General features: G+C 43.0%; 2 protein-coding genes across 2 annotated transcripts; both read right to left on the bottom strand.

The window, feature by feature from the left end:
* Positions 1-609: 609 nt before the first annotated feature.
* sypl1 (synaptophysin-like 1) lies at positions 610-6,943 on the bottom strand. The gene is made up of 5 exons (XM_068307398.1): positions 6,609-6,943; positions 3,325-3,443; positions 3,028-3,232; positions 2,755-2,946; positions 610-2,480 (listed from the first exon to the last, which is right to left on the bottom strand). Exons 1-5 carry the CDS (start codon positions 6,678-6,680, stop codon positions 2,349-2,351), a joined length of 720 nt encoding a protein of 239 aa, XP_068163499.1. The 5' UTR covers positions 6,681-6,943; the 3' UTR covers positions 610-2,348.
* Positions 6,944-8,227: 1,284 nt separating this feature from the next.
* On the bottom strand, positions 8,228-21,881 carry nampt1 (nicotinamide phosphoribosyltransferase 1). Its single transcript, XM_068306696.1, has 10 exons — positions 21,734-21,881; positions 17,022-17,178; positions 15,561-15,664; positions 15,196-15,324; positions 12,739-12,897; positions 12,507-12,643; positions 11,377-11,602; positions 11,150-11,269; positions 10,775-11,050; positions 8,228-10,655 (listed from the first exon to the last, which is right to left on the bottom strand). The coding sequence occupies exons 1-10, from the start codon at positions 21,785-21,787 to the stop codon at positions 10,554-10,556; spliced, it is 1,464 nt and encodes a 487-aa protein (XP_068162797.1). The 5' UTR covers positions 21,788-21,881; the 3' UTR covers positions 8,228-10,553.
* Positions 21,882-22,699: the final 818 nt, after the last annotated feature.

Raw genomic sequence — 22,699 nt, 5'->3', positions numbered from 1 at the left:
GGTAGATTAATTAGTGGTTTCTTGATGTCTGACCTGTGTTTGAATCATGTAAAAAAATTTTTAAAAAAATAGAGGAAAATTTTAAGAAATAAAAATCAAAAATTGGGAGTGACTATAGCAGTTCTTTGGAAGACATTTCTGTAGTAATCGGGGGGGGGGGGTTTTCCCCCCTATATATTAAATTATAAGCAATATTCTCTAGTTGAATAGTAGTCTAGCGGAAGTTTCATCTCCATCATGCAGATATAATTATTCAATTGGACATAACTTGATTGGATGTTGTAACAACAGGCGTCCCCACATCTCATGATCCTGAAACTGACTCAAATTCATGGCGCTACACCGACCTCTAGTGGCCACAATTAGAAACTGCACTGCCGGCGCAAAAATCAAACGACACCTTTTTTGAAGTACTGTAACTTGGAGTTCAATAGATCACAATACGCGTCATAAAACCTACACAGACATCAACACCTGCGGTCGCATGATGCAACGTGACGTCATTATCATATGATTCAATTAAAAAAAACCCCAAGGATGCTACTTCTTTTTTCTCTTCCTTGTGCGACTTCTTATTCTCTTTCACTCACACAGACACATTCGCTGAAGACAAATTGAGTTTTGTTTATTGGAAAAAAAAAAAGACAAATGTACATTAAAATTGTGCTTTTTACAGATTGCTTGTGTCTGTCTTCAGACAGCATGGCATCGACAAGAATCACTGACGAGGCTGCAGCTAGGCTGGATGATGATTACTCAGGTTCAGTGGCATAACCAGTATACCGAACACATTTGTTTCCTTACATTGTTTAGTGTACATCATCTCATTTACATTTTTCATACATGAAAAGAAAACAGACCAAAAGATAAGAAAGCCATTAAAATCATCATCTGCATACATTTGAAAAACGAGACATGAAATGACAAAGTTTATAAAAAGCATCAATCAAAGATGATGATAATGATGATGTTTGAAAAATAACTGATTGAGCCGCACGTTGAAATTTAAAACACGCATAAAAACAGAAAATGAAAAGTAGCGCTTTGGCAGAATGGTGATGCAAAAGAGAATGAAAACAAAAAGCTGCAACTACATTCATAATTAGAACCTTTTAATAGATTTGAATTGGTACCTTAGTGGAGACTAAATAAATCAAACTGAAAAATGCAAGATTTTCCTGAATAACTCTCAATCAAGAATTCCAAATGGAATTGAATTCTCACAGTGCTTTAAGGAACAGCATCATGAGCTCCGTATGTGATCAACGCTATGAACGGACACAGTTGGAGGCCTCTTAACACAAGATTTAACAATATAGTGCATGCATACATAGAGATTCACTTCACTGGCGGAAGTCCCTGCAGGATCAGGACCTTATATGGCTTGCTTCATCAACATAGTGACAACATTTGTAATAATAGTTAACTTTTGTATTTTTATTGCAATACCTACTGGTCACCACTAGAGGGCAAATGGGCTAAATGTGAGTGACTCAATCTAGAAGTGAATATTTGAGTAAATCACTGTTTCTGTGGGTGCAAAATGTGGTTTTAATCTAATATAATTTTTAATTCCATCTAAATAATACTTCAAGGTAAAGATGAGTGTCAAATCTGGCAATAATAAACTGCACAAATCATCACCGTTGCTCTATCTTGGATTTGGTCGACAACGTTCACACACAAAGAGAAGACTTCAATGTCTATTCCATTCATCAATATACGAAATAATATAACAAATATGATCGGCCAATGATCGGTCAGAGGCCTTAATGCTGCAACTGAAGCTCAAGTTTAAAAAGTATTTTGGTGACTGTGTGCACATATCTGCTTACTAAGGCACAAAGAAGGAGCATTTCAAAGGATTTGACACACTGCGTGCATTGGTGTTGCTTTATAATATGAAACAAGTAAAAAAAAAATTTGAAAAACAACATCATCTAACAAACATGTGACACTCTCTCCTCTCCCACGCTGCTTTTGATGCTGCGAGGTCTCTAAGACCTTTAGAGGATATCTGTTGAAATTGTGCATATTTTTTCAGAACTGTTTTCTCAAATACTTCATGAATATGCGAGGAATGCTACAACCTGACATCATGTTGGGTTACAAAAAGCTAATTCATCTCCGGGAACTACCTACAACCTGCATTTACAATGAAAAATATCCAAAATGTACCTTCACTGCTTTAACATTTTATGTTTCCTCATCATCTTCACGGAGGTTTAACTTTAAACCGCTTGGCTGTGATTGCTAGAAAATTGTGCTTTCTACGTGTGAAGTGTAAATGTGACGTTCTGTGTTTGCATAGGATCTTATTTTGATGGGGTTCCACGTGGCTTTGACCTCTAGATGGCTGCAGGGACCTGCTGTCTTCCAGGTCCGGGTTGAGAGGAGAATTTTTTGGAATGCCAACGTGTTTCCTTATACACGAACCAGGCGTTTCCTGCCCACACAAACATGTTGAGGAAACCGAACACCTGAGGGATTGCAGACAAGAAGAAGAGAAATTAGAAATACCAGAAGATGCTGAAATAAGTTAGTCATTCCAACAATGAATAGAACCCAGCGGATCCCATTGTCTGAGGACAATCAAATATCATTGTTTGGACTCTCGTGACTCCAAGCCAGGCTGCTCATTCGTATGCTACCATCTGTTAGCGCCAACGCTAACACAAACGGCTAAATTTAATACTTTAACCACGCGAGCGAATGAGGTTAACACAGGATTGGTGGTCCTGCGTTCCTTCTCACCACGGAGATGTTGAGAGTCCGCAGGTTGGCGAACTCTGTGACCTCGCAGGTGACGTTGGAGCCCTGGCAGAGCGCCAGCGTGGTGCCGATGCCCTCGGTGTTCGTGGCGTCCTTCACGTTCTGGAGGCCTTTGGCCCAGGCGGACGAACACACCAGCCACAGGAAGACCAGGATGGCTGTGATCAGGAAGTCCTGGAATCGATGAGAAGAACAGATTTTTAAGTAGAAGTCTTTCATTTGGACCTCTTTGGGGAAAAAGTGATCAATACTGACGAAAATGGGTCCGAAGTCGGAGTCTTTGTAGACGTGCATGTAGCCCAGATACACCAGCAGCGCCGCCATGCTGTACAGGAAGCAGACGATGGCGATGCCGACGAAGAACTCAGCCGACGAGGACGAGTCTCCCACCAGGTACGTCGTCGTGACGGAGCGGTTACAAATCGTGGCGTTTCCGTCCACGAGCGGAACCTGGCTCAGCCTGTCCACAACACAAGGTCAAAGGTTACGTCCAAGTGTGTCGACCTCTCACCTCAAACCAGCGCCTGACGGCGAGAGCCACGTGATTCCCACCTGAACGGGTAGTGGAAGTTGGCATCCAGCGTTTCATTCCTGCCGTCGCCGCAGAAGACGGACACCACGTTGCTGCCGGAGAATCCGCCGCAGCTTCCGAAAGCAAATATGGCGGTGAGCTGTTTGGAAAGAGGAGAGATTTAAAAAAAGGGTCGGATGGGAACGATGATGAGGAGAGCCTCGCTCGACTTTGGGGAAAGGATATCAGAAGTCGAGACGCTGGAGGTTTATTTAAGGGAAGAGAACGCCGAGGGGGGTGATACGTAACGTCCGACAGATGGTTTGAATTTGACGGAAATAAAAGGTTCTTTGTTTGACCTTTACTTATTCATAAGACTCTCTACGTTAAAATACATGCAACATGCGATAAAGCGTGGCTTACACGGCTGCACTAATGCCGCCACTCGGCTCTGAAATTCTTCCTCGCTGAGGCAGAGAGCATCTGACTCAGCGTGGAAGCCATGTGACTCTAATACTCTCCTTATAACCAACACCACACAAATTCTTTTAGTCGGGGTGGATGCAGCTGGAAGCATGGCCGTCCAGACAGCAGGAGAGACACAATCCTCACACATACATACTGTATACATATACTGATATATACGTATATATATATAATCTTTTTTGGTGGATTGCACTCATTCATTTTCTCACCAGCGTGGCCACCTGGGGGCATCACAATAACCTCTAAACAAAACACTGATCTGAAATCAGTGTATAAATTTAATATGATAAACTTTTTTTTTTTTTTAATTTAGCTTGATTTTGGTCTCCTCCTCTTCCTCAGTTGATAAAACGCAGATTTGTTTGTCATCCAGGCACCAACTTTGTCCGTCTGCTACAGAGGGTTTTGTAAGCAGCTACAACCAGGATTGAAACCAAAACAATGAGCTGAAAGATGCCAAAATGCGAAGAAGAAAAAAAGCTGAGGTTATCTGTGAAGGCGGGCGACAACTGAAGCACCCCTTTTGACCTTTATAGAGGACCTTTCCAGGTGTTTCTGTTGCAGCAGACCGCCTGCCGCAGACAGGAAGTGACAATAAAACCGACAGTTTTGATTTATGCAACGAACAGCCGGACTTTTATTTGATCTCTTAAGTTCTTTTTTTCACCAGAATAAACACATCAAACGCACCCAGTAGTTTGAAAACGCTCACAACAGGCCACCTCAACTCCCAGGCTTGATCTACATTCACGCACACACACACACACACACACACACACACACACACACACACACACACACACACACACACACATAAACACCTCAAGGCCTCCCTCCAGATGTCTCTCCAGATGTCACTGACTGCTACTTCCTGTTTTTCTGGCTACACACCACAGCAATCTTCTACTTTATCTCCTCATAGTTCCAGCTAAGGTGCAGGTGAACTCCTGCAAACATGGCAACCGCCAAAGACTACGGGCAAACAGAAAGCACTCAATTTAAGTTTCTGGTTCCTGTAATCGACTGAAGTTCCTGTAATCCTGTAAATGACCTCGTAGATGTGAAAGGTTCATGTCAGTCTGACTAAAAACAGCAAACCTGGAGGAGGAGTGTGTGCCAATTTTGCTGCTGAGGTTCTTCAGAGGCCAAAGTAACCTGGCCCCCCTCCCCCCGGCCTCTTACTTATCAGACAGACCTGGAAACACCAGGAAGACTTCACCAGAATATCCAGAATCGCTGCTCTGAACGCTGCTTCCTGTTTACGACTGAGTGACAGATTAGATCGAGCGAGGTTGGAGTGTTTGGGTCAAACCCACTGAATGCACCAACCAGAAAAATGTTGAATTTCCTGCAAGAAAATCCTGCTTGATCCGATCCAGTACCACGATGATGATGTCATCATCTGGCCCGTTTCCACTCAGATGTGATCTTCCGTTTCCATTCAGAGTCCCTGAAGCGGACAGATTCCCTGTCTGAGCGGAAAACGCAGAATATTCACCACCTGTTGTTTTAACCGTTCATTTATTAACGGGCGGTTGGCTCAGAATGAACAAACCAGCTTCCTGTTAGACCCACCAGCAGCGGATTTGGTGATGTTGTTTGTTTTTGGAGTCGTGGAAGTGTTTGGTTACAAGAATAAAAGCATGAAGCATGCAATTTTTCTTTCAAATTAATAGCATGCTCCTGATGAGCTGAGTGATTCTTTGAACTTAAATCTTAAAATATTTAATTCATCATCAGGTTATTCACGGAAAATCTTTCTGTAAACCAACAAAAGATATATTTGATTTATTTTAATTTTGTCTAAAAGCATTAGCAGAATTAACTGGACTTAACCTAAATTCTATTCATCCTGCATTAAAGCTCCCGATTTGGCAATAATGAAGATTAGTTTTAGAATAATGTTCAATCATGAAATAATTATAACATATTACGTATTTTTTCATATGGCGCTGGGACACTTACATCACCACAGAGGCTGTTTGCAGCACAAAATGAATGATTATCAACACAATGTGAATGACAAATATGTTGGGTTAAATAAGTGTTACATAAGGTTAACACAATGAAACACAGACACACACACAAACACACACACACACACAGTCAGATGACTGAGTGTTTCTCTGCAGCTCGGGGAGAAACCATCGCTGCTCTGATTCCTCTGACCCACTTCTGATGACTGGACATTCCTTTAAGTAGCTGTTGCATGTTCTCCTGTGACACACACACTGTGTCAGTCAGCCAGTGTGTGTGTATGTGTGTGTGAACTATCTGCATGAAGGTAAATTATTGGTCAAGTGTATTAATTTCTAACAGGGTCGTCTGAAGGGCAGAAGGATATATCCAATGGGGATTTTTTTTTGGTGACAAACACACAATAAAAGTGAACCCTGAAGCCCTTAACAGAAAAGAAGACTTTACAATTCAGTCAATGACAAATATTTACATTTATATTTCCATATAAACGGATTTTAAGTAACTAAGTAAAGAAATAAAACCAATCCTAACCCTAAATCCATACATCTTTATTCATTCTCCAGCGGAAAACTTCAAAAGTGCAAATGACAGAAAGATTGAAAAGTTGACAAAATGATGTGTGTGTGTGTGTGTGTGTGTGTGTGTGTGTGTGTGTGTACTTTATAACAACTGGAACTTTTATAAAGAATTAAATAGATGAAAAATTTATCTAAAGAGTTTAAATCGCCGGGAAAAAGGGAAAACCCAAAGAGAAGGAGAAGGACTGGACCTCCCAGTCCTCTGGGTACACACACACACACACACACACACACACACACACACACACACACACACACACACACACACACACGGAACTTACCCACTCCACCAGTTTGACGAAGCCCAGAGGCTCCTTCAGCGGCGACAAGTTCAGCCGGAATCCAGTCATCATGGTTGTGTTTCTGATCCAAAATCTTTACCCGGTCGTTCCTGAAGGGAGGATGTTGGTCCAACAGGGAGGAAAAAAGGGGGAGTTGTTGGACAGAATGACGTGGAATTACTTCCCCCGCTGTAAAAAATGCTCCAAAGTCATTTCGAGTGGGTTTAACGGTGCCAACTTTGGGCCGAAGCAACAGATTGTCATTGATTTCAGGGACGTGACGTCATTTTTCCCAACTAGAAAAACCACTTGAAGCTAACGAAGAGCTTTTTGGCATCAAACCCCAAAAGAAAAATCACTTCTCAAAGTGGATATTTTTTACAGTGTAGTTTGAAACACGAGTTCCTGGCGCTCGGTTTGGTGATGCGTAAAATACGCAAGGACGCACTGGATGAAGAGGAGCAGAAGCGTGCCAAATTACGCGCTGCTTCAAATTGGAAAGCTTCCGGGGTTTAGATGTTCAATGAAAATTTGTATGTGATGATTTCCAAACTGATGCAAAAAAAAAAAAAAGAAAAGAAAAAGTTCTCCTTCATAGAAATCCAACTAAACGATCAGATGATAAACTCCCGCAAATAAAATTTAAGGCGCAGAGCAGAAATAAGTGAAATCCGTTCATACTGACGACCACGGGAGTACAAAACATTTGTTTTCCATTCATTTGATTTTTTTTTGGCTTCATCAGCTTTGGGTCTCGGTCCGCCTCCTCCTGCCGAGTCCGAACTTCAGGGACCGCAAAAAGGCCTCTTTGGTGCGGACGGATGTCATGTGACTTAGAGAAAACGAGATTCAGAAACATCATGTGTAAAAAATAAAAATAAAAATTCTGAAGTCACTTTTAACCTAAAGCCCGTAATTATCAATCACGCCACATGCTCGTCACGGGATTATTTGGACCCGTAGCGCCCCCTGGTGGACAAACACCGGCTGTTCAACTGTCCGCAAAAACTCAAAGAAAATATTTTTCTCATAATTCTTACACTTAAATCTCAGAATTATAACCTCATCTAGAGAATAAAATTAACATTCTGCGACTTTATAAATCTCTTCCTTCTACTTCACTGGCCCTTCAATGACCCCCCCCCCCAATCCTTGAAGTGGAGTGTCCCCTCAGCTCCAGTCAGGATGACAATGTTGGCACCTGTCCTTTTGCTCTTTGTTGGAAACAGAACACCCCCCGCCCCTCCAGAATTTTCCAGGGGAGGCAAACAAACCACTTATGGGTGAAATAATTGTTTTCTTCATCTATTTGGGATTTGCCTCTGTTGTAGTTTCATGGAAGACCGCTGTAACTGTAATCTGATTACAGTAGATCCATTAGCCGTGAAAAACCAAACTTCAGTTCAATTCATTTTGTAAGAAAAAACTACAAATGAACTATTAATACTATTTTAATGAAGCAGTTTTTAAGGGATGCTAATATTGAGTTAGTAACATAGCTATTTCCAGTAAACATTTTAGGTAAATTTAAAATGTATCCATAAAATAAACAGCATTTAGACATTTTTTTTGTCCAGAGTCAATAAAAACGTAACTCAATAAATGCAAAAAAGAAACCATTTCAAACTGACCGGGTGGCATCTTTAATTCGTGTTGACAATATAGTCAGTTGTTAAAATCAAAATATCAGTTGTTTTTGGAAGAGAATTTGGAACAACCAACATTTACATGTGTAACACAACAACAACGTCAACAAGAGGGGGAGGGAAAATTATTCACAAATATGTATTCATCCATCACACACGAGGCAGTCACACGGGAGGCACACACACACACACACACACACACGCACACACGCGCACACACATGCAAAAAGCTTGTTGCAAAAAAAAAAAAAATCAGTTTTAAAAAAACTAAAATCAGTCACTTTGCCAATTCAGTCAAGCAGTTTTTGGATATTCGTCTGTTGGTACAAAATAGTTCGGACAAAAATGAGAACATTTAGTGTGATGGCTTTCTGGTTCTTGCCCTCGCTGCGTTCAGTCTGGTTGTGTATTTACAAGAGAGAAGGCAGTTTATGGCCGCATCGTCTGATCTGTCCTTACTGGCAAAATTTACCCTTAGTTTTACAAAATAAAATTCCTCTGGAGGTAAGAATAGACTGTATCAAAACTGTAAAAATCAAAGTTTTACTAAAATGCAGACGGTGATTTGAAAACAGAAGACGGAGGGACGCAGAGAAAAGAACAAGCGCAGATGGAAAAATAAAGTTTTAACAAAACTAGAATCAAATCATTCAAATCAGTGTCTGCATCTTGAGATCACATTTAGTGTTTCTGTTGGTATGTTGTGCCTCCGGCCTCTTGGATGCAACAGAAAAAGGTGACTAAGCAGTCTGACTAAACACACCTGCAAAAAAAGAGCGACTCGGCTGGAGCGGGTGGTCAGGAAGTTACAACGGATTCGACAGTGAGACGTTTTCGTAGGTGATTTAACTGTTTTGTTTTTTTACGAGTTAAGGCGGCGACGCAAAGAGCAACGATTTACTGATCCGCGCCTGAGTACTGCCAGAAACCACGCGTCTTCATCCGCGCTACGTCTCCTTTCAGAAGTAAAAACCAAGTGAAGCAAAAAAAAAAGGAAGTGTTCTCTCTCACACCCCGATCGATGAGTGCCTTTGCATAAAGGAAATGCCAGTGCACACACACACACACACACACACACACACACACACAGATCCAAACACACACATCAGAACCAACATTTAACACACATTTCTGCCCAGGAGCCACGTACGTGATCCGGATCCTCCTCATCCGAGCGCAGAACGCAGCTCCTGTTCGAATGCAGCGACGACTGATTCCAAGAGAATTCACGATCGTGACGATCCAATCCGAAAGATTTCACACAAATCGACCTTAAATTGCGATCTCTGTCCGCGAAAGATTCTTCAAATTTTTATTTTTTTGGGAACATTTCATCGTGTGCAGACGATTTCCTGCATCAGTCTGTGGATTGATCCGTCATGACGCGAAATGCTCTGTGAGAAAAATGACGAGTGGCGAGTAGATGGTGGCGTCTACACGTTCAGGGATGCACCAATAACATCTTAAGTGCGCAGGACATTCAGGTAATACTGGATATACGTTGTCTGTGAATGATTTGGGAGGTAACGACTGATTTGGGAGATCGAATGAATCCCGATCCTCTCGGAAGAAACGGAAAAAAGAAAAAAGCCGATCAGTCAACGCTACTGGTGCACCGGTACAAATCGTGTTCTTTCCTTCACATGATAGACAAAGCTAAGTAGATTCAGACGTGTATTTTATTCTAAACAGTTCTCTACAACATACACGGGGGCGTGGTCATCGGTGTGGCTTCATATTTCTCTCACGGTCTGACTCGCCGTGGCGTTTGCTCTGTGTGCCGCCGCCAGCATCTCAAAAGAAATAACCCCTCACACACAAAATAATATTAATAATACAAAATGCGATCGTCTGATTTGCTGTTGTTGGAATGGAAAAGTCGGCCGACGTGCGGCTCTATCGGCAGCCAATCACGTCCTCACGCCGCCACGCGTCCGGCCTATCAGTGCAATTTATCCGTTTTGAATTTAGGGCGGCGACACGCGGGAGCGAACACTCGGTTTGTCTTCATCGTTCTCGCTTACTGGCCCTTTCTTCTCTTTCGAACCCCCCCCTTTCACATTCACAGGGTGCGTATGGGGTAACTGAGATGTGGGGGGGCTTCCAAATTGTCCACCGACAACAGCACTTTGGAACGGAGGGGGGCTTTCTGCGGGTTTAAGGAGAGTTTTAGGGAGGAAGAAGCTACCGGAATTTTCTGAGGTGAAGTCGGAGGCTGGAAAGTGTGAAAGAGTGGGGAGGCTGCTTTTTTTGGGGGGGGGGGGTTTAAAGGGGGTTGGGGGGGTGTTAATGGCTGCATTCACTTCAGCTCACTCTCTTTTAGCTTGGCGTTTTCTCGGACTTCGTCAAACGTGTACGTCTTCACGATCTTCCCGTTCTGGAAGACGGTGTGCAGCAGGTCCTGGAGAGAGGAAGGTGGAGAGAGAAACAGGATGGCTGTTGGGGGGGTAAAATCGTTGGGGGGGTAAAATCGTTCGGGGGAGAAACATGTCGGTGTGTCGTGGCGGGCCGTGAACTCACCACGCCGTACTCCTCCAGCTCGCCCTTGCCCTCCTCTAGCGTGACGAAGTCTCCGTCCTGCGTCCGGTGCAGCGACAGGCGACCTTTCTTTGACCTCTTGTTGGGGTCGGCCACCGGGTCCTTGAACACGTTAATCCCCAGTCCGTTGGTGACCACGTAACTGCATTTAAAGGAGCAGTTGAGCAGATCCCTGTTCAGTTTCTGCAGCAGAGCCCCCCCGGAACCGAAGGCGATGTTCTCAATGGACCACTTGTGAGCTTTCATCCCCTCCACTATCTGTGGGAAAAAGACACACGGTCAAAATGTTTCAAAAGCACAAGCTGCTAGCAAGATCCCGCCCACTTCACACAACCAGCGAATCACACGCGTCCGTACCTCCTGCAGCGTGTTGATATCGACTCCGTCTCCTTGTATGACTCTGATGTAAGGAGGCAGGACCTTAAAACCTTTAGTGTTCTCCACCGGATTGAAGTTCTTACCCAGAATGTCCAAAACCTGGAAGGAAGGAGTCAGGGTTTTGTAGCGGTTCACAAAGAGGAGCGCTCCACGTTGACACACACACACACACACACACACACACACACACACACACACACACACACCTTCAAAACAGTGTCCAGAGGGTTTCCAGAGTCTGGCCGCACAACCAGCGGCGCGTCGGCGCTGCGCGTCTCCACCAGCGTCCGGAGATCGACTCCCCAGATCTTCTCGCAGGCGTTGAAGATGTCGTAGCTGTCGCTGACGATGGACACGGGCACGTTGGGGAACTGCTTGATGATGTGCTCGAAGGCGTCTTTCTCGTGGTCCTTCCCCCACGCTGTGATGGTGCTGCGGAGGAAGGAGTTCAAAGAAAAGCGTCTTGAAGTAAGCAGAAAGAATTTCGATACAGCTTTCTGGGCTGAAGCGAACCTGAGAAATGGAACCGACAGAAGCACAGTGACGGTCGGGAGACGTGAGTGAAATGTCAGTACTGCTGGTCGCCCACAGGAGGGCACTACGCTCCAGATTTTAGTCTTCAGTGAAGCAACCAAAGACCTTTCACCCTCTTTATATTGCAGGTACATCCAGATAAACAACAGAACAAAAACAACCTGCTGTTTTCAACTACGCCTTTCTGTTGTGTAGCTCGCCGATTGGTTCTGAGTAAGATGGGGGAGGAGACTGGTGTGTGAGGCCAGCCAATGAGGAGAGCCATGTCTCACAAAGAATCTGGAATGGCAGAAGTTCAGACAATCTTAAAATGAAAAGAGGCAATTATAATGATTTTACTTGAGCTTAAACTCAAAGTGGAATTCCAGTTTGACTCCTCCCACTGAGGTTACATAACGGTTACTATGACAACAACTTTCACCATCCCGTAGCGCACTGGCAATGGGGTAAGGAGTTGCAGTTTGAGCGGCAGCAACAGCCTGGGTGGCGTGGAAGGAGAGAGGGACGTGTGTGCGACACGACAGCAGCCAATCACAGCCTTTCCCTGTGAGCCAATCACAGCCCGTTTCGCAATATTAGAGCGCGAATGAGCGCTCTAATATTTTTCTTGCAGACTCGGTCGTGAGCCAAGACTGTCTCACCTGAGGAGGAACCGCAGATGAATCGTGATGCGCGTGCTGTGCCGCTATGCTTTCTGGGAATGCGCGGATCGCAGCGATAATTAGAGTCGCTCGCACGAACGCAGGAAGTGGGGTAAATATTTTATAAGCAACGCTGAATGCATGAAATGAAATGCGTCTACCTATGCTCTGCGGCCGGCACTGAGAAGCCCGGCACTGGGTCCTTGGTGCCGTAGTACTTCTTCACCACGCCGATGCCAGCGACTGTGTCCGTGCCCTTAAAGTTGACGAGATGGGCGGAGGCGCCGATGCCGGCGGTCTGCAAACGGGAGAGAAACAGTCATCAACTGATTCCGCTCCACTTAATCAGAGCAGTGGCGTTCCATCACGTGTGTGTGTGTGTGTGTGTGGTACCTCTTGTGAGGAAACGCCTCTGTAGCCAAAGTCATGCAGTTTGTAATCCAGTCCCGCCAAGTTCCCAGAAGTCTCCAGGAGGTACTTGGCGAGGATCTTCTTCTGCTCTCTGGAGTTGGTTGCCACAGTGATGGGGTACCAGACCTGAACCAGGATGGTCTAAAAGGAGGGGGGGGGGTAGTCGTTAGGATTTCATGATACCAATAAAATCATAATTTTCAAAATAAAGTTAAAGGGCACTTTGTTATTTTCCCCTTCCATTCGGGAAACGAATGATCCTGCTTTCCCAGAATGCCACTGGGGTTAAACCCTCAGAGCAACAGGCTCAGGGGGGATCAGAGGGAGACATTCACACAAAACAAACTCTGGGAAAAATACATTCCTGGATCCTTTGTGTCGCCTCTGAGGCCAGAGTCACACGTTTCACCATCAAAACAAGAGGCTTAACTGCACTAGCCACCACCGAGGAAACGTGAAAACACACGAAACATCACCGTGAGTGTGCGCGAGCGGATGTAAACAACACCTGCAACTTCCGGATAAAATCTCACATGTATCACCTGACTTTATTACGCTTATATTTTGTGGCGTCTTCTCCAGATTGATCACAACAGCTGTAATTTCTATCGTGGTTCAACATCAGGAGTTCCGACATTCAGGAGAAACCTTTTCTCAAACACAAACATGACTGACCGGCCAATGTCCAAGGAGAGACTGGAAGGAGATACGGAACAGTTGGAATGAGAAAAAGTGTGTCAAGGAGAGCGTGATGCGACAAAGACAACGGAATGATTGACGGTAAAGGAAAGAAGGCAGGACGGCCAGAGCGGAGGGGGAACCTAAGGACACCGGGTGTGAACGCTAAGGCTAATTTTACATCAGCTGTGTGTGTTTTTGTATGCATGCATTTATATCCTCAGTAGAGCATTTATATCCTCAGTAGAATGTGTATGCGGGTGTTGTGTATCCAAATTTACCAGGGCAGCGTTTGTGTGTGTGTGTTGTCATCGTGTGACCTGTATTTTAAATGATGCATGCGCGAACGCCGGACCCCACAAGGTCGACTGTCAGCCGGGTTCAGGTGGAGGAAGAACGACAGAGATGTCTGAACGTATTAAAGCATTTAGGGAAAGTAGTAGGGAAAGTAGAGACTTTATTTCTGCTGCGTCATTGCAGAAACTCTTTTCACGCGACATTAAGTTCATGAGATCTTCTTCATCTCGGGGGACGACACCCATCGTGCTCCAGCTAAGCGCCATAAACACGCCAAAGTTCTGTCTCACGCCACAAAACTGGGGTTTAACTCCCGCCGCTGAAAAACAGAGGAAGTTGTGATGGAGTGTTTATGTGCCTGTCAGCTAAAACCAACGAGTGGAAATAATGGCTGAAGGAACGATTCGGCAGTTTGGGAAATAAGCCCGACAGATCCTTTGTGAGGTCTGGAAGAGAAAGTTAAAAACAACAGCTTATCCAGGACAAATCGCTAGGCAACCAGAAGATTAGAAGTACAGTGGTACCTCTACTTACGAAATTAATTGGATCTGGAAGAAATTTCGAAAGTAGAAAATTTCGTAAGAGTTTTTTTCGTAAGTTTTCCACGCAAATGCCCTAATCCGTTCCAAGCCCCCCAAAATTCAGACACAAATGTTTTATAAAGCATAAAAATGCATCAAAACATGTAACAAATACATGTTAGGATTAGATTATTACACAATGAGAGTTGTGCATAATGTAAAAAAACAAAGAATAAAGAATAAAAATGATGTAATTCAAATGTTTGCAATTAGATTCATTACGGATTTAACAAAGACGACTTTGCTACCTCCAACGGCTGCTCCTTCAGATTTTTAGCCTTTATGCTAAAACTCCTCAGATGCTATTCTAGCATCTATTTCTCACGTTACCCAAACTGTTCCTGTTGTAACAGCACACTTCCTCCAGACATCCAACAATTCATGTAAGGACAAATTCCAGGCTGAGGGTGATAACTGCCCGTTTCTTGTTTTGTTAGCAGCTAAAAGAAAGCAGTGGGTGTTATTTAATGATAAGAAGAAAAGGATTGAGCAAAACCTTTTATAGTTTTATCCACCGGCTTTTACTCTCTGGGAGTCTTCAATTAAAACACAAAGCAAACATGATCACGCAGTTCAGAATTGTTTCAAAGATGTGAGGGTTCGGGCTGCGGGGCCACCGATCAGGACGAGTGGATAATTTGGGATTTCGAGCACCGATCGGCCGAGCTGTGAGGGATTGCGTCTGATATCTGAGCGATGATGAAGCAATCAGGCGTGACACTGCGAGCTCAAACAGAGATAGGAGTTGCCGTCGGGCACGCACCGAGATTAATAATTTATGGATTTTCTCAAACTCTGAACTCCGGGGACAGAAGCTTTGTCTTTACTCAAGAATCAAATCAACACAGAATCTCAATGTTATCTGTAAATTTGAACAATGCACCTCAATCCAGTTGGTGAGCCAGTAGCATCCGGGGTCCGTGCTCTCCACCGTGAACAAAACGTTGCCCCGCGGGATGACACTCCCCTCCGGCACGGCCTTGATTTCAATAGGCAGGTGTCCATTGTATTTCTGTCGACACAAAGACACACACGGATATCTTTGTTTACAGTCACTGTGACTTCTTTCATTTTAGACGACATGACCTGAAAGAGGAGATGAAGTTTGGAGTCAAAACAGTTTGGGGCGTGACACCGCCTTGAAGGAAGTGACTTAAACCCGGGCTTGAGTGACTTCCTGGTTGTTTCACTGTGCAACCAGAGACACAAACTAACACTGCACACTTTTTATTAAGCTAAAAACCTCACCTCCAAAATATAGGTCCAGCCTTTCTCGTTAAAAACATCATCCTGGAAGTGTTCTCTGTACACCTCCTTCGCCTCCTGAATCTTCTCTGGAGTCACTACCTTCCCTGCGGAGGAGGAAGGGAGGGAGGAAGAGGAGGAAGAAGAGAGGAAGAAAAGGGAGGAGGAGAGGGAAGAGCAGAAGCACATTAAGGTTGCAGGAGGAGCTGCTGGAGAAACACCCACTGTTTTACAGAAGGCGCAGGAATGCTGCTTAATTTCCAGTTGTAATTCAATTAGAAGCATCTCAGGCATGCTGACAAGAGGTCTTTGTGTGAACACAGACTCACTATTCATCTGTAGCAGGTCAGCTTTTAGACCATACAAAAGGTTGTATGCGACAGCAGGCACAGAGGATGGTTTGACATTACTCAACTTGATTGGGGATAGTAATAAGAAAATATTGAACTCGAAGCCACGCTAGTGTTTGTACAGTAAACGTCAAGCGGCTAGTTAACTTAGCACTAATTTCCAAAGAAATCCGGCGACTTGTGCTTCTAAATTTTAATTCATGTAGAAAACAAGTGTATCAACGCTGCATCAATCAACACACACACACATACACACACACAATTCCATGTATTTGACACCCCCACTAGATGGCAGTCACCTCAGGGGCAAACCAGGTTGCTGTCTTCAATGATAGCAATCGAAGAGTGTTTCCCTTTAATGTCAAGTTAAATCTCACGTTAGCAGGTTTCACATGTGCTTAGCAGCATCTGCTTTCTGTTTCACTATGACTCTTCCCATATTCTTAAAGCGAGCTCTAAACTGATGACTCGTGACGCACACTTGTGGTTTTGTTGAGTTGGAGGCTCGCGGATGCGTCTCTAATAGATCGGTGGAGCTCTGAGGGATGCTTTGTAGACAGCTGGTCTTTCTCTTGCAGCCGGTGAAAGAGCAGCTGTGCTTTTGTTTTCTCACTCTCTGTTCTTTGCACCTCCGCTATCGCACCATGAAATCCTCTTAAGGAACAGGCGGGAAATTTACCCTTTCTTTCAGTTCCTTCTCTTCCCAGCTCTCTGTCTGGACCGCATAAACTAACTTTAACATCGATGAATCTTTCAACCTGCTGGCTTTGTGTTACGCCTCTTTGAAAATGAACAAACCATAACCTTGTCCTGTCATTGAGTGGCCTCACTGGCGCAACTGCCCTGCTGAAGTGTCCTTGGGCAACACATTGAATCTAGAGTTGCTGCAGGCGTGCTGCAGCTCCCCCTGCTCTGCTTTGACCTTGTTGTGGAGAAGAGGGGAGAAAAAAAATGCCATGGGGGGCACAAATAATGCATCACAAGAGGCGGAGGGTTTGTGCCCTGATTGCAAAATGGGGAGGAATATTGTGGCGTGCAGCCCCCGCAGCACAATGGCGGAAAAAAAACCCGTCTCCACGACGCAGAACGTTGGCGGGTTTGAGTCTGGACTCACCTTTAAGGTATTTGTGAAGGATGTACTGCAGGCCGTAGAAGACGGTTTGGTCATAGCTGACTCTTCTGCTCTTGGTGGGATCCAACTTCTTCTCACGGCACTCGAAGTAGGAGTACACCTTACTCGTGTTGGGGGGGTACTGTTTGTAATGTGTGACCTGCCGACACGACAAGAAAAGAATGAAGAAATCGAATTTGAGTCATTTTTAATAAAGCGTGAAAATCTCATGTTAAAATCTTTTGATGAGTCACAACATCACATTTAAGGATGCTCTCAGCAAGCGTGAGCGCTCAACAACAGACACGTCAATCAATCATAAAGAGTCAAATCAAATCATACTGTATTGCATTTCCCAACACACACACACTCTTTATTATATCATAAAAATTCCACTTCTCATAACATAAAACACTAACTGCTATTGGCTGAACAAAACAGTCGCAGCTGATGCCAAGGAGGCATTTAAATCCACGGACCCACACACGTCCAGACACGTTACACACACATCGCTGAGCGCTATCCCACAAACAGATATAATACACACAATAAGGGAACTGCACCCAGGCCTTTGAGTGGTAATTTCCTCCAAGGGCATCGCAAAACCACGATGACTCAGTCATTTTGTAACCTGACATTTACTTTCAGGCTTATCTACTTCCAGAGTCCAGAGGTATCAAGACTGAGCAGAGCAATAAACTGCGCCCGCTGTAAATAAACGGTAAAATACCGAGGTATGTTTCTGTATTTGTAATGAAATATTCAGGTCATGGTCACGGGTTTGACCTTCAAATAAGATTTGATAAACAACTGCGACACGCCCTTGAGTACAGGAGGGTTACGGTGGTAACACAGACTCGGTCACCCGTGACAACAGTGAAAAAAACAGGTGATGTGTGAGGGACTGAAGAGGAGTAAATGTCAGTGAACGACTCAGTTTCTCTGACCGGGCTCTTTCCTCTCCGCCGGGCATTCAATGACTCAAAATAGAGTCAAGACACACAACATGACACTAGGGCCTTAGCACGCCGTGTGTGTCTGTGTGTGTGCAGACTAACACTAGAGTGCAAACACACAAGCAAGCATCTTTAAACCAAGACAACCACAAAAATCATCTTAAATCCTGCATTTAGTGTTTGTGATTAGAACTGGATCCAAAATGTCAAGACAAATAAAAGATACTGATAATTTATTTGTGTAGTTTTTTTTTTAATTTTAAATAGTACGTTTCGGAGCTTTGAACTGGTTCATGGAATGAAAAAGGAAAACCAGAAACTTTTAATAGTTTGCCGGGAATGAAACCGAAACTTTATAAATTTTAATGTTCTGGAACGGAATCGGTTATTCAAAATAAAAGTAACTGGTTAATCCCCCTTTTTTTTGTTTGTGACAAAAATATCTGACCTCATGCTTCTCAATGCATGTTGAGAGCAGAGAGAAGTTGAGGCATATCACTAGAGGTCAAGGAAATGGCAGTCTCCCAATCTAGATTATATTCCTAACAGGTAAACAGTGCAGTCTGTCAATCTTAAAAAATGTTTGATTTAGACATTAACTCATTGGTTGCAGACATTTTCAAAGCAGAGTTCCCTGGACTCTGCTCTGAAACTTTGAAGCTCTGAAACTTCGTTACTTATTTATATTTACAAGGAACTTTATTAACCGGTTCGGGAACTATATTTTTTGTTCTAACCGGTTCATGAACGTCAATTCTTGTGTGGATCATAAAACCGGCAATGTTATAACACTGCTTCTGTTCGGTATGAACCAAATCGCAAAAAAATTCTGGTTCAAAGCCCTAGTATATTTCCATTCAAGGGCTCCGATGGATGCTCTGTCGGGTAGCTGCCCAGCAACGACATGTCGTGTTGGCTATGGTGCGTTCAAGAACCAGGATTGTATTGGTGGAAACCAAACAAGCTCTAAAAGGAGAGTCAATATTTGATTTACATTCCCCTGGTGGCAGTTTATTTTTTGTACCAAAGTGCCTGAAAAAACCCGTTACTTTTAATGAGAGCAACCTTCATCTTTATCCGTGTTATCTCAGCGATAACACCGAGTTGACTCGTGTTTTTTCATTTTTAAATTCTTTGATGGTATTCCAGGTTGGAGAGGAGGAAAGTGTATATTGCCACACTTTTCTGACAGAATATGGTTAAAATTAACTGAATTTTAACAAATGATATAAAATCATTACTGTTGCAACAAAAGAAAAATGTACATTTTTTTAGACTGAACTGAAAGAAAGTCTTGCTAGAATCTGTCATTCCCTCTCAATTAAATTTCTCTGCTGTAGTTTTATGGTCAGCTTTTACATTTTTAATAAGAGATAGTGATGGACGTTAAAATTACTCATTCAGCCATCAGAAATCATATTTGCTCCTGTGATGTGTCTCTTTCCAAACACCACAGCAACTGAAGCACGGAGCAGCTGTTAGCGTGTCGTAATACTTAATGGGGACATTTCATTACGTAAATTCCACACACCGTCGCTGTAACCATTGTAATTCTCTCTGGATTTAATTGGTGGAAATTATGTAAACTAGTGTCGTGGCATTGCAGTCGTTCTGTGAACCTCACAGCAGGACACAAGCTCAAATTTGCTGCATGATTGCGATTCCACACAACAAGTCTGCATACCAAACTCAGGTGATTCAAGTGAAACTTGTTTTAATTTAAAGTCAGTTAAATGTTTGATGCACAACAGCCCCTCTCCCTATATTAGGTACTAACACAAAGTCATACAGAGAATGCTTCACCATGTCTACCCTGTTCCTACAAAACCTCTTTTAATGAGACAATGGATAACAGAGCACACAGGAAAGACTTCTGACGCTCAGATGTTGGATGATTGATGTTTAAAGACACAAAAATTATTACTTTAGAGGTCTGGAAGCAGGAGGACACCATTCCTGGTGAAGAAGAAACATGAAATCTTATTTGAATCAACAAAAATGTTTGACGTTGCTTGTCTTGAGTCAACAACTAGCTTGACCTGGCAAGAAAAAAATGTAGTTTCTCTTTTTTTTTAAATTTTGTTTTCTCCTGATCTACAGTCCGAAATCCATCTGGAGTTTGTCATTTCCAAGAAATGAGGGGGGAGGGGGGAGACCAGGGTGTTGCAACCCATCATTTCCTGGAAATGAAACCGAAAGTATTTTTCTTGGGAATCAAAGTGAAAATAATAAAACACATAACGGTATTGTATGACAGTAAATAACACCAGACACTTCCAGAGTTAATGTATGTGCCAAGTAGATTAAGTAAAACATCTTAATCCTGTGGGGAGAGTTTACTGTTGTGTGTGTGTGTGTGTGTCGTTCTAACACCTGCTGTGACAGTTTAAATCAAATACACACAAAGTACAACAACCTGCTGCAACAACACCTCATGGAAAATGAAACATCAACATAAATATGAATACTCACAGTCTCTAGTGACTTGAATTATGAAATAAATACAAAAAGGTGAATTATGCAAGCATTGAAAATGTAGTAGAGTGGATGTACAAAGCAGAGAGAAACACTGAACTCAACCAAATTACATTCCATTAGTAATGGTGTTATTTATTACTTATTTATTACAAATAAAAGCTCAATAAAATGTAATTATTTAGACACAGTAAAATATAAAAAGAACTAAAACTTGATTTGAGCTTCCATTTCTACCCATAATTAGAATTTGGGGCAGAAAATGCTAACGATTTATTGCTATTATTCTAGCTTTAATTCACATTTACTTGAAAAACTGTTTTATTTACTTGGCCCCAGACGACATTCTAGTAATTATTAGTCGTTTATGCCATATGCAATTTCCTCCGGGATTAATAAAGTATATCTATCTATCTATCTTCATCGGAACATCTAATCCGTAATGACGTCATAATTTTCCGCCTCTCCGTCAAATCACCGCCAGCGGCGAAGTGTCGTCACGTGACCATCGTACATGGCAACCTGGCCTGGCAACCGCTACAGCAGCCAATGCCTACTTGTGGTACCACATTCCTTCTAGTGCTATAGTTCTATATAGTATATTAATAACTAATTGTGCTTCAATAGAACAAAAATGTCTTAATTTTGTTATTTCGCGTATGAATGAAAGTTTAAATTTCGTTTAAAAAGGTCTCGCGCGTGTTAAACTGCGCCTCAGTCCGGATTCGAACTCGCACCGTGATAGAACACGACTATTTTATATCCTTCTTAACTTTCACTTTCAGTGTGACAACACTGAACCGCTGCCAGCGGCATTAGATAACCCCACACGGGTAAAGAGGCCTTCAAGGTCTCCTAAACACGACTTTGGTCATGTGCGGCTCACCGCTCTATCCACAAAGCACTACCTAGCTAGATGCTAACATTAGCGTTTCATATGAATACCGTTTCACCGTGAGCTAGCTGGCTAGCTACTCCGGCTAGCTGGATACCATTGTGACTCGCCGAGCCGGTGAGGTACTGGTCCCCCCCCTCCTCCATAACCCACGTTCACGACTAGCTAGCCCAACGAGGGATGCACGCTTTCCACGAATGGTACAGCTGTATCTGCCCTCTCCTCCCCATCTCCCTGCCCCTTCAGTCCGCTGTGACTGGCTACACAGAGCAGCGTGATGGCCTTGGGGGCTGATGAAGCCACCTTGACTTTATCAATTTTCATCCATCAGCCCCCCACCCCCCCAACCCACCTAGTCTCCCCGAATGAAACCACCATTTATACGGTACCTTGTATGAATCCGTTGCCAGCATTACATTGAAGTCGCTGTCTCTGTGTTCCATCTTTCCCCTGTTGGTTGTGAGTCAGACACGACTGTCAGTGTTGTGTTACCCGCCGTGTATGTGTAACTGGGCAGGGGGGAAGGACGAGTGTCGCTAATCAGGCGGGAGAAGGGGCGTACGAACTGTCGTCACAAAAACATCGGCCTCACTCGTCAGTATTCGTTTTGATTCGGCTGGCCAATCCGGTTTAACCAAAGATTGACTAGACGTGAGAAGATGAGGCACTCATAAGCGAAGGCAAGACACGACGCGAAAATAAAAGTTCAGTCCCTGTAAATAAAGAAGCTGTATATTTAAATAAAAAGACAAGAGCTCTTCATTATGGGACAATCCAAGTTTCAACACATCTTTTAAAAGCATTACACTATTTGTTTCCTCTATGGTTTCTTAATTTCCCTTCGGGGATCAAACCAGTATATAAAATTAAATTTAAAAAAAATTAAAAATAAGAGCGCATAATGCGAATGTCGTAATTTTACCTAACTGTAGTATGATATTCCTTACAACAGATTAAACAGCTTTAAGACTATTTGCAATGTATAAACAGTCAAAGACAGAGTAAGACCAACGTGGATTATAATTATACGAATGAAACAAGTATATGTAGTTCTCAAAGTTAGCAATGGGAGGTAGTGTTGATCACTAAATTCCATTTAGTTATCGAAATAACCACATTAGGATAACTAATACACGCTATAACTTGTGTATTAGTAAATATTATCAAGGCTTTATTTATACAGAAGTTAGATGAAGAAGATAGATAGATAGATAGATAGATAGATAGATAGATAGATAGATAGATAGATAGATAGATAGATAGATAGATAGATAGATAGATAGATAGATAGATAGATAGATAGATAGATAGATAGATGATGCTTTATTAATCCAAATTATAGAACAGAATTATGA

This window comes from Antennarius striatus, chromosome 22 (genome assembly GCF_040054535.1).
Source record: "Antennarius striatus isolate MH-2024 chromosome 22, ASM4005453v1, whole genome shotgun sequence".
Classification (NCBI taxonomy): Eukaryota; Metazoa; Chordata; class Actinopteri; order Lophiiformes; family Antennariidae; genus Antennarius; species Antennarius striatus.
This window is presented reverse-complemented; position numbering and strand designations above follow the sequence as displayed.